Source organism: Danio rerio, chromosome 10, assembly GCF_049306965.1.
Source record: "Danio rerio strain Tuebingen ecotype United States chromosome 10, GRCz12tu, whole genome shotgun sequence".
Taxonomy (NCBI): domain Eukaryota; kingdom Metazoa; phylum Chordata; class Actinopteri; order Cypriniformes; family Danionidae; genus Danio; species Danio rerio.
In genome coordinates this window covers 33,563,004-33,575,446 of record NC_133185.1, presented here as the reverse complement: position 1 = coordinate 33,575,446, position 12,443 = coordinate 33,563,004, and the positions used below count along the sequence as shown (strand labels likewise).

At 38.6% G+C, this 12,443-nt stretch overlaps 1 protein-coding gene across 2 annotated transcripts in view; it reads right to left on the bottom strand.

Moving 5' to 3' along the window:
• Window positions 1-12,443, bottom strand: part of cblb (Cbl proto-oncogene B, E3 ubiquitin protein ligase) — a 146,879-nt gene that overhangs the window by 79,506 nt on the left and 54,930 nt on the right. For both annotated transcript variants that reach the window (XR_012386398.1, XM_073914915.1), the window contains exon 4: window positions 1,186-1,332. Coding sequence is in view for 1 of the 2 variants with exons in the window: in XM_073914915.1 (XP_073771016.1) it covers window positions 1,186-1,332 (147 nt within the window). In the remaining variant the exon portion in view is untranslated. The remainder of the gene's footprint in view (window positions 1-1,185; window positions 1,333-12,443) is intronic.

The window sequence follows — 12,443 nt, the reverse complement described above, 5'->3', positions numbered from 1 at the left end:
TAACTTTATTTACAGGATGAATTAGCGTTTTTGAACAAATCTCTTGAATGAGGAGCTGTAATGATCTGATCATGTGATTAACAGTTAATCATGCCACTATATTGTAAACTTTTCCTGGTTTTATTTTTCCCTGGCACACATGAGGGTAATGACTTAAAGACTTCTCTAATTTCATTACTGGATGAATCAGCGTTTTTGTACAAATCTCTTGAATAAATGATCTTGAATGAGGAGCTGTGAAAATCTGATCATGTGATTAAGAGTTAATAGTGCAACTATAGTATAAACCTTTCCAGTTTTTTGTTTTCCTGGGTACTCACTACTCACACTGCTATATAAAAATTCCCCAAGCCAATCTAACTCCTCAACTATAGTATAAACTGCCACAATCACCTCGGTCTAAACTGAAACTCTTCTCAGCAAACAAGCCCAGACTGGTTAAGCCCTCGGAGAAACCTCATATTTCAGGATAGAGGGCTGTTTGCATAGGCTATAGAGGAAGATCATCAGCCCTTCAGTGTTATTTCTGTAATTTGAGGATCGACTGATGGCTTGACTTTCAATTTAATGCTCTTAATTGGCCTGAAAAAACAACTAACCGATGACCTTCACCTCACAAATGCTGACTAAAGCAGTTAGGAAAGGCATTTTTGTGTCTAGTTTGGTGTGCAGATTTATGCTAAATCACACTTGAGCACATGACCAGACAGTTCACCCCACTTACTCGCTGCTAAATGGAGGAGAGAAAAAGCAGTTATCCATGACAAAGAGCCTTAATTGATTGGAGCTGTAATGAAAGACTGGAAAGACTCGATCTGATTTGGCAGATGCATTTGGAAACAGGACGAAAACGTACATTTTGCCAAAAAACGATCTTCAAAAGTTGGCAACATCTGCCTTGGTTATGTGAAAAGTGTCTAAATTACTCTCACATGATCTTAATTCTAGAATGACTGAATTCTATTTATTTTATTTTTTTTATTTTAACTACATTTATTTTAAACATTACATATTTTATTAATTTTTATTTTTATTATTATTTTTAAGAGTACAGTAAAATTTTAAATGTGAAGAGAAACATAAATCTGTTCATAAAATCAGCTTGAATTGAGTGGTGCAATAATTCAAGACTGAAAAGTCAGGATTTTATTTGGCAGATTGAACTGAAAAAGGGACGAAACTTACTTTTCTCCAAATGACCTTCTCCAAAATTCTGCAGCGTCGGCCTTGGTGATGCGAAATGTGTCTCCTTGGAACTGTCCACCAGGAAAAATAGCTTTTATTTCGGCCAACATGTGACTGAAAATCAGGGAAAGTTTGGTGAGGTTTCGTCTGCAAGAGAACAAACAAAGACAAAAGCATAGGGTCAGTACATGAAACAGACAAGAAATCAGCAGTCAGTGCACACACACACACACACATACAAAGAAAGAGAAAAGTGAACTCTCAGCATTCTCCACTGTTTTTTTTTTTTGTCCTTGAGCTTGTCTGAAAGTTAATGTGCCGCACGAGTCTCTTTGAACAGCATGAGGATACAGTGCAATCTGATGCACGCCGTCTGAAGGGCATGTCGGAGCCACACCAGAAAACAAACACTCACTGGGCTCCGGCCAACACAACGGAGACCAACTGATCCTGCTGCAGCAGAACACTGCAAGATGATCATGACTGATGGACTACAGGGCTACAGTCACAAAATTGAAATATTTGAGTAAGGGTAAAATAATATTAATCATATGGTGTAGTATTAAAAGCAATATACAGTACAATCACCGGCCACTTTATTAGGTACACCTGTCCAACTGCAAGTTAATGCAAATTTCTAATCAGTCAATCACATAGCAGCAACTCATTGCATTTTAGCATGTAGACATGGTCAAAAGGATCTGATGCAGATCAAACTGAGCATCATAATGGAGAAGAAATGGGATTTAAGTGGCTTTGAACGTGGCATGTTTGTTGGTGCCAGACGGGCTGGTCTAAGTATTTCAAAAATTGCTGATCTACTAGGATTTTGATGCACAACCATCTCTATATTTTACATAAAGGTCCGAAAATAGAAAAATACCCAGTGAGCGGCAATTCTTAGGGATATTATGGTATATTTTCTTGGCACAATTTGGGACCATTAGTACCAATTGAGCATCGTGTCATTGCCACAGCCTTATTGAGTATTGTTGCTGACCATGTTCATCCCTTTATGACCACAGTGGCTTCTGATGGCTACCTCCAGCAGGATAACATGCCATGTCATAAAGCGTGAATCCCTTCAGACTGGTTTCTTGGACATGACAATGAGTTCACTGTACTCAAGTTGCCTCCAGAGTCACCAGAACTCAATTCAAGAGAGCAACTTTGGGATGTGGTGGAATGGGAGATTCGCATCATGGATGTGAAGCCGACAAATCTGCAGCTACTGCGTGATGCTATTATGTCAAAATGGACCAAAATCTCTGAGGAATATTTCCAGTACCTTGTTGAATCAATGCCTCGAAGGATTAAGGCAGTTTTGAAACCAAAATTGGGTCCAATCCAGTACTATTAAGGAGTACCTAATAAAGTGGCCGGTGAATGTACATTTTCTTAACAAACATATTATTTTGATTTATATTGTATGTACTAGTAGTATTGCGTTATAATTGATATTACATTAAATATCACATTTAATATACTACTGATAATAATACTAATAATTTCACCTTTTCAAAATATAATTACTCTAAAATGTAAAATATTTACATTTTCTCTACCGCAAATAAGTTACTTCATTTATAAATTATTTTTAATTGCAAATATTTATATAAACTATGCTTAAACACATGCAATACATTTACAAGCAGTACTAATAAATAAATCTAGTATGTATATAGTGCCTATAGAAAATCATCATACAGTGAAAATCAAAACCTTTACATATTCACATTACACTCAAGCTTTTAAAAGACCTTCGGGTTAATGTTGTTGCAAGGTTAGGAGACGATTATAGAAACATTTCAAAGACTGAAAAAGTTATTTGGAATGTGATTTGATTTCAAGCTGAATAACAAATAAGTATTTCAAGAGATGATTTTCTACACTATATATATACAGTTTAAGTCAAAATTATTAGTATTTTACAATTTCTCAAATTATGTTGAACGGAGCAAGGAATTTTTCCACAGTATTTCCTATAATATTTTTTCTTCTGGAGAAAGTCTTATTTGTTTGTTTTTTCTGCTTGAATACAAGCATTTTTTTATAACCATTTTAAGGTCGATATTATTAGCCCTCTTACACTACTGTATATTCTACAGAATAAAGCACTGTTATACAATGATTTGCCTAATTACCATAGTTAACCTAATTAACCAAGTTTAACCTTTCAATTGCACTTTAAGCTGAATACTAGCATTTTGACAAATATCTAGTAAAACATATGACAAAGATAAAAGAAATCAGTCATTAGAAATTGGTTATTAAAACTAATATGTTCAGAAATGTGTGGGAAAATTATTCATTAGTGTTTGTAATTGGATCCAAGCAATGGTGTCAATTTCACAATTCTCAGAACAACTTTCATTCTTTTCATATAATCATTTGAACTGATTCACATGAACTCTAAACTTATTTTTATTAATCCACTCATACTTAACACAAACATCCTAATGCACAGATGTAAACTATTACGCTGGTTTCAAAAATGTCGTAAAGCATTTTCCCCATGTTTTACATAATCCTTTTACTCATGTGACTAATTTACAGAACAGTCTTGTGGACAAGAAAAACAAATATAATGAGTTCAGCCATCACTAGGTACCACAAGTCATTAAAGCCTTCAAAGCCGTGTTCCCATGTGACTCTTCCCACAATGCTTTGTGTCACAGACTGGGCTCTAGTCCTCAGGGTTTGTGCTGTCCTCCTGTGGGATTAAAGTGGGCAGATAACCCACCTTTCACAACAACCGTTCAGGTGGCACTCAATTACGCGGGGCCACTCAGCCCGAGGGAGGTCGAGAGGAACCGGCCTGCAAGCGGTAGATAACTAGCTCCTCTGAGGCACAACAAACACACACAAACTTTCAGGATCCACTGTGGCATTTTGTGAAGCTGCTACTGGGCACCTGCAGCTCCCAGGAGCAAAACCTGTCTCTCTTGGCACAAATAACTTCTCAACTTTCAAACTGAGCCAGACAAAACCCATTTCTTGTCTGAAGCAGGCTGTATGTAGAGAGCCATTAATTAGCGTGCTACGTTAGCATAGCTTTCTGTCAAAACACAAGTGTGGCAAAGCAATTAGCATGTTAGCAGCGATGCAGAACCAACATTAGACGGGGAAAAACTTACAAAGTTGAGGGGGTAAAATAAGGTTGGTATATTTTAGTTCAGAGTTATGAGTTGTTATATAGCATAAGTGAATTTAAACAAGATAAAACTGTGATTCTGCAGTGAGAAAAACAGATTCATTTTTAAGTGAAATTCGCTTCAGGTAGGCAATAAAACTTTTTTCTGCTTAGTTTAGCCCAGGGGATGCTTTTATTTCTTTATAAGTCTCTGATGAACCCATCAGAGCGCATTTCTCTTCATAAACTTCAGTTCAGTTAATACCGTTAAGTCTTCAAGTTTCAATATGGTGAGTCACCGCTCATTTTATCATCCCGTTTAATGCAGAAATACCGAAACTGCTGAGGGATTCATATATATTAGGTGTCAGTATAGAGGAAGGCAAGCTCCACTGACACTCTGTGCTTGCTTTTTTAATTTTAAAAGTTCTGTACACTATTGTACAAAAGATTGGTATCTGTGTTGTTGTTTTTTTTTTGTTTTTTTTGTTTGTTTGTTTTTTGCAAAATGGCTGTATTTATTCAACTAATAATACAATAAACAGCAATGCAGGGAAATATAAAATCGTTTCAAATTAACTGTTTTCTATGTCTCACTCATTCTGATTCTAATACGATTATTTGTTGCTCTGTTATGAGAAATCATTATTGATGATTGGTTATTCACTAATCCTTTTGGTCACATTTTTAGGTACAATTGTGACATTTTAGGGTACAATGTGATGGAAATTTGCTATTAATAAACATTTTACCTAAGTCACCTAAGTTGATATTAACATGATGGCATCATGTATACAAGGCAGGATGGATCAATGCTTTCATGTTGTTGATGCCAAATTCTGACCCTTGACTCATTAGACCAGGCAATATTTTTCCAATCTTCTATTGTCCAATTTTGGTGAGCCTGTGCAAATTGTAGCCTCAGTTTTCTGTTCTTAGCTGACAGGAGTGGCACCCGGTGTGGTCTTCTGCTGCTGTAGCTCATCCGCCTCAAGGTTCAATGTGTTGTGTGTTCAGAGATGCTCTTCTGCATACCTTGGTTGTAACGAGGAGTGGTTATTTGAATTACTGTTGCCTTTCTATCAGCTCGGACCAGTCTGGCAATTCTCCCCTGACCTCTGGCATCAACAAGGCATTTGCGCAAACATAGCTGCCGCTCACTGGATATTTTCTCTTTTTCGAACCATTCTCTGTAAACCCAAGAGATGGTTGTGCGTGAAATTCTCAGTAGATCCCACTAACAACCTTGACACGTTCAAAGTTACGTAAATCACCTTCCTTCCCCATTCTAATGCTCGATTTGAACTGCCGCAGATCGTCTTGACCATGTCTACATGCCTAAATGCATTAAGCTGCTGCCATGTGATTAGCTGATTAGAAATTTCTGTTAACTAGAAGTTGGACAGCTGTACCTAATAAAGTGGACAGTGAGACAGTGAGTGTAGAATAAGACCACGCAGAATACATACTTTGTAAGTACTAATAACCAGCTAGGCACTAGTTAGAAGTGGGAATTGGTACCTAATCCAAAGTGTTACCATCATTGCTTTAATAAACTGTGTATGAGGCCATTTACAGCTCATACACCTGGATAGCATGACATATCTAAAACAGAGTGGCATACGACACATTTGATGAGACTAGCATGAGACTAACAATAGGTCAGTAATAATACAGATTTAAATTCCACCAACTTTCAGTTTACAAAGCAAGTCAGATGTTGATTCACCAAATGAATAGTTCATCATCAGAGTTGTTTGACTGAATCACAATCAATAGGTTCTCTATTTGCATAGTGAAACTCAGCAGATCACATGTCAGTAGAATGTTTACTCTGATCTATACCATCCAACATATCCATTACCAAACACCATCCTGCCCACATCAAACACTCTCACACCTGCTGTCTCAATACCCATCACAGGAAATTAGAGATTATGCATCATGCAAGAACTACATTAGAACGTTTCAACACCTGAAACACTCAAGAGAGTGACACCATTACATGGGTGAATTCTAGAGATGTCAGCGTGCTGACTGTCGAGTTCACAGTGATCATTTAAGCTTCAACACCTCTGACGCACACAGCGGTTTCCCGGCATGTCCGCGAATCATTCAAACCTGATCCATGAGGTACAGACTGATAACATGTCACATGCAAACCACAAAGCCAGGCTGAAGACGGCGTCCCTTTGAGGACACGGAGTGACTGATGCACAGAGAGTTAATCCTGGTACAGAAGCATGTCCTGAGGTAGTAGAAATTGAATTTAAGACAGAACAATAATCTCAGCCCACAGGCAACTAACGTATGCTAATTCCCTCTGCGCTGCTGGGGCGGATGAGGTGTTTTTTATGTGCCTCACCTCTTATCGAGAAGAGCGGGGGTGTGTGTGAACAGAGCCAGTACTTCTTAGGACGCACCGCTACCTCGCACAACACCACAGCTCAGCAGGAGATGGCTGGAGCTTAATCTGGGATATGCAAAACTGCTCAGCAAAGTCATTTACAAAATGGCTACGTGGGCAAAATATGTGATGGAAATAACTGAGTGGATACAGGATATTCCTGTTTTTCTTTAGAAATTTAATTCCTCCCTAATTATCCCTAAAAGATCAACCTGACTCCAGCAAGAAGCTGCAAGTTGATGGGAATGGTTAAGTCAATGAAAAAGGTTGGCAATAAACGAGTGTATGGTTGTTCTAGATCAGGGTCGTCCAAATTCGATCCTGAAGGGCCGATGTCCGGCATAGTTTAGTTTCAACTTTCTTCAACACACCTGCCTGGAAGTTTTAGTAAACCTAGAAAGAGCTTGATTAGCTGGTTAATGTGTGTTTAATTGGGGTTAGAACTAAAATACGCAGGACACCTGCCCTCCAGGACTGAGTTTGTGCACCCCTCTTCTAGATTAAAGCAAAGATGTTCTTGGTCATCGCAATGTGATCTGGATTTTATTTTAAATAATAGCATTGTTTTTTAGTCGTTTAAGGCCACTTTAGATGGTTGCTACATGGTTTATAAGTATTATATGCTGTTGTTGGCAGGTTATTTAGGGTTTTCTGGATGGCTACTTGATGTTGTAGTACTAGGTACTTAATGGTTGCTAACAGAATGTGTGCTCTGGGTCACGGGATCATCAACATATGTTCTGGGTGGTTGCTTGGGTATTCTGTCACTGTTATAGAGCTGTACTGATGGTTGAAAAGGGGTTTCCATATATTCCAGGGGCTTGCTTGGGTGTTCTGACTGATTCCCATGCGTTTTCAATGTGCTTTAGATACTATTTTTGGACAGTTGTTGGGGTTTTGGCTGGATCTTATGATTTCTAAATGGTTTCTTGGTCTGATTTCTTGGTGTTCTGGACAGATACTATAGAGCATAGGTCTCAAACTCAATTCCTGGAGGGTCGCAGCTCTGCACAGTTTTGATTCGACCCTATCAAACACAGCTGATCCAAATAATCGAGGCGTTCAAAAGAGTCTTGAACACTTTCACTAGTTGCATCAGTAGTGTTTGATTAGGGTTGGAGCAAAACTGTGCAGATCTGTGGCTCTCCACGAATCCAGTTTGAGACCTATGGTATAGAGGCTCTGGGTGTGTTCTGGGTGCCATAAGGTGTTCGGTGTCATAGTTAGTATGGTCCCTAAGTGGTTGACAGTTGCTAAGTGGATGTTATTGCTTTTTCCTTATTATTTCAAGGGTTTTCAGATGTGTAACACAATGCTTTTCTAGACCTTTTAAGGGGTTCTGGGTCATTGCCATGGTGTTTTTGTATTTTTTGAGTGAGTGATAGCAGATTGCCTGTTTTGTGTGTTTCCTGTGCATTTTGGGTAAGTTTTTAGGTCACATTTTGTTTTGATGGTCCGTTTGTTGAATTTAAGTTACATTGCATCTACATGCCAACTTATTCTCATTAGATTATAAGTAGACTGTTAGGTTGGGGTTAGGGTTAGTGTAAGTTGACATGTACTTGCAAAGTTTCTTATAGTCAGTTAAATGTATGTCGAAGGAGCAATATCAACAGAGATTAAGCAGACAGTCTACTAACACACAAATAGACCATCAAAATAAAAGGTTACCTTTTTATTTGGGTATGACAATTATTGTTAAGTGTGGTTTTTATTGGTCCAAGTTGTGTCCATAGTCAAAGTTTCTACGATATTCTGGTAACTAGATAGATACTGTATAATTAAGCTCCCATCATGAATGCAAGTCACAGACACTGCCAGGTAAAAATAACAGGTCTGCTCAGAAAGGATCAAAAGATACACATTATCTATGACACATCACACACACAATGACAATAGTGAATACTTTTAGTAGTCCTTGCTAAGAGAAGCATTATTATTGCACAAGATTGCTTTTTAAAGGACTCCATTGAAAAAAAAATAAATAAAAATGGTGACTCTATGCTCACATAAACACCATGTGACTGGTTTTATAAGCAGGTTTGCTCATGCCATGTAAAACCTACAGCAAACCTACTGAAAAACTTATAAACAATTACAAAAAGTCAATTAAATGGTTTTACAACAATGCGTAATTTCAAAAATAAAAGTGTTCAGGCATCAGGCTTATGACACTTCGACTCCTGTTTAGTCAAGAAGCTGCTGCCTCAGTGGCCAGACCAGAGAGTCAGCCTGTGAACTTTCCAAACCCTCAGCTCTTCCTGTGTGTGCTCGGTAGACCGGATGAATGAAACCCTATAAAACATCATATATTATCAGGATGACAGTGCTGTATTTGAACACAGATGATTTTATGGTAATTGCAGTTAATGGTAGAGTGCTGGTGTTGGGGTTCATCTGAGCTCATCTGGAGAGGAGGGGGGAAAACTGCTAAGTGACTCCGGAGGGCCTTTATTTTCAGCCTTCAATTACATTCAGGCAATCTGTCTGGATTTTCAGTCAAAACCTCTAATAACTACCCCCCATTCACATTGGAACACACACACATAGTGCTTTGTGCTCAGAATGGTGCCACGTAGCTGCTTATAAGTGGTCCGGCGAGGGATTGCATGTTTCCATTTTCCACAATTTGACTGCTCCCTATCCAGATTGTCGCAAAAAAGGAAGTGCATTTGAAATTTTGTTTAAGAGGTAATATATAATCCACCTAGCTCTTAGGTTCAATCAAACTCTAACGTCATGTTAAAAGGCCGCCACAGCCCAGCAGGAATTGACCTCTATGAGACAAGTCAGTCGATATTCACACGTCACTGGCAGACTGCAAAATGCACCATAGAACTCAATGCCTGTTATTTAAGTCCTATCTTGCTGGAAAACATGAGGAATACCCCTAAAATAGGTTTTCTTACAGATCAAAGTTTACAAAACAACAACAAAACATGACCATTGTCACCTCATAAAAACGTCAGGTCTGTTTCATTTATTTTTAATGAAGTGTAAGCGTGTAAAGTAGTTCATTGCAGTTGGGGCTAAAGGTCCTCATCAGGGAGTGTCAAGCACAGGGCCATAAAGGTAGTTTCAATGCTGAACTATTACTTGCACATCTGATGGCCGAGCAGAGACCAGGCATTGATTTGATTAACAGCCTGACCATTATGGCAAAGAGAAAACTGCCAGAGAGAGAGGGAGGGAGAAAGAGGGAGAGAGATCTCCAGCCCAGTCAAACACCCATGATGCTCTGTGGAAACCCGAGACACTGAGTCACATTCAGAAGGCATTTACAGTACATGTGTTATTGCACTCTGAAGCAGCTGATAAAATAAAACCAAATACAAGAAATAACAGATGCATTGGGTTTTTAGTGTTGTGACTTTCACAAAGCATTTAAGATTACATTCTGAAACAACAGACAACTCATTTTGCTTATTTTTATACTTCTGAATTCAGTGATCGTTGTGACCCTTGGCGCTTGCCTTTCGCGTAGTTGTGCATTTATACTTCTGCTTGTTGTTTGTGTTGCTCTGCAATAACACTTTAGGAACACTAGCTGGCAGTAGGCATTTATGTTCCTCTGTGTCGAGTTCCTTCGCGGGTGTTTTGTTTTTTCTGAACGCTACCTTTATGTCAAGTAGCTAAAACTCGCTCAATCAGAGGCAAGAACCAGACGTGCAACAACTTCAGTCATAAGGTAAACACAAAACATCTGGAGCTCCTTCTTGGGTTTCGACACTTGTAAACACTTGCTCCATTGGGCTTGGGGCTCTCAATCCCGCCCACATTCGTCACAGTTACCATGCCGACCAATCACAGAGCTTGCGCTACACATCGTTGCGACGTGTAGTTAAATTTTTCAGAGGTATGTGTCAGCGACGGAGTCAGCCATATCGAAGGCTGCGCCAGACCATACGCGTGGGCTTGACGCAGAAGTATAAATCATTCTTTAGCCCCTGATTTGTAAGTAGTCACCACAGCGGAATGAACCACCAATTACTCTAACAAATGTTGTATGCAGTGGCCCAGTGGGTCGCCTCACAGCAAGAAGGTCGTGGAGTTTGCATGTTCTCCCCACAGTCCAAAGATGTATAGGTGAATCGAATAAGGTTGACTGTAGTGCATGTGTGGGAAAGAGTGTGTGTGGGTGTTTCCATGCAGCAGACGCCCTTCCAGCTGTAACATAAAACTGAGTGTACACTAACCTGTGAACCCCCTACAGCCAGGCCCACACACTTATACATGGTACCAATACTAGAGCACACTGAGGAAACCCACATAAACACAGGGAGAACATGCAAACTTCACACAGTGTAATGCTTTCCATTACTCCAGTCTTTAACCCCTTCAGAACCTGCATCCTTTACAATGGAAATCACATGACATCCCATTTTTCTGAAATTTGGAACATAATTCAGGTCTGAATGGGTTTAAGTCACATGATCCCGAAGAAATGTCAAACACTCTTTTGCACTATTTTTTGCAGAGCTATTTTCAGGTAAAAAAATAAATAAAAATAAAAAACTGCATTTAAATAAAACAGTGGTTTCCAAAGTGAGGGTCGTTGGACAATGACAGGGAGTCGCTTGGTGATTTCCAAAAGTCAAATAAAGGTTATTAAGCTGTTAGAATTACCATATTTTAACCATAGCCCACAGAAGATAAAATAATAGTTTTTAATAGTGGAAAAAAAACAACATGCAAATGAAATGCCATCAAATTGTTTTATTTTTTACATTTAGGTTTTTATAAGATTGGTGTATTTATGTTAGATTAACAACACAGCAATAGCGTCAGCTGCAGCAGATTGACTTCATAGCACCAGGTTAAACTTTCTGACACCTTTATGGCAATCAAACAGGTTAAAAATAAATACAGGTCACAACTGAACATTGACAATGATCTCTGTCTAGCGGACTCCAAAATAAACCAAGAATAGCCTTGTGCTGTAAACATTGTGTCCACCAGTCTCTTTAGTTTAAGGTTAATATTAAATTAAACAAATTAATAAATGACTATTAAAATGATATGGTTGTTGCACATTTTTGTGTTTACAATATGCTCGTGTTTATATAGGCCGATTGATGTGTGTGCAACATTTGCATATTTATAACCACCTAAGAGGAATTTAGGGGTCACGAGTCACTGGCATTGTTATTTTAGGAGTCAAGGGCTAAAAAGTTTGGGAACCCCTGATTTAAAACAGGATACATTAAAAATGTCTTTACTGTTACTGTGGATCAATGCTTGCAATCATTTTTAAACAAATTTCTAACAAAAATACTAAATCCTAATATCTCCACACTTATGAACATTAACGGTAATATATATAAAGATCCATATGTAATCTAAGTGTCCTGCCTAGTACTTATTGATGTAAATGATAGAAATGCAGCACTACATGCATTCTGCAACACACACAGCCTAGTGCATAATGCAGTTTATATGTGTGGTTCACATGGAAGCACCTGTCAAGTTTAACGGCCCGTGTGACATTCTCTTAGGCTTCCTGACACCTGTAGGACTCAGCGCTGCTATTGTCTTTCACTTTTTTGTTGACCTACATTCAGCAGCACACACCCACTTCCATAAATACTGTCATTACGCTGGCCGGCTGTCAGTCAGAGCACTGAACACTGTAGATGAAATTAAATTGATTTACAGAACAGCCTTCTCACTTTACTGTTTAAACAAGAGCATCTTGTACTTTTTATTGGAGCCACAACC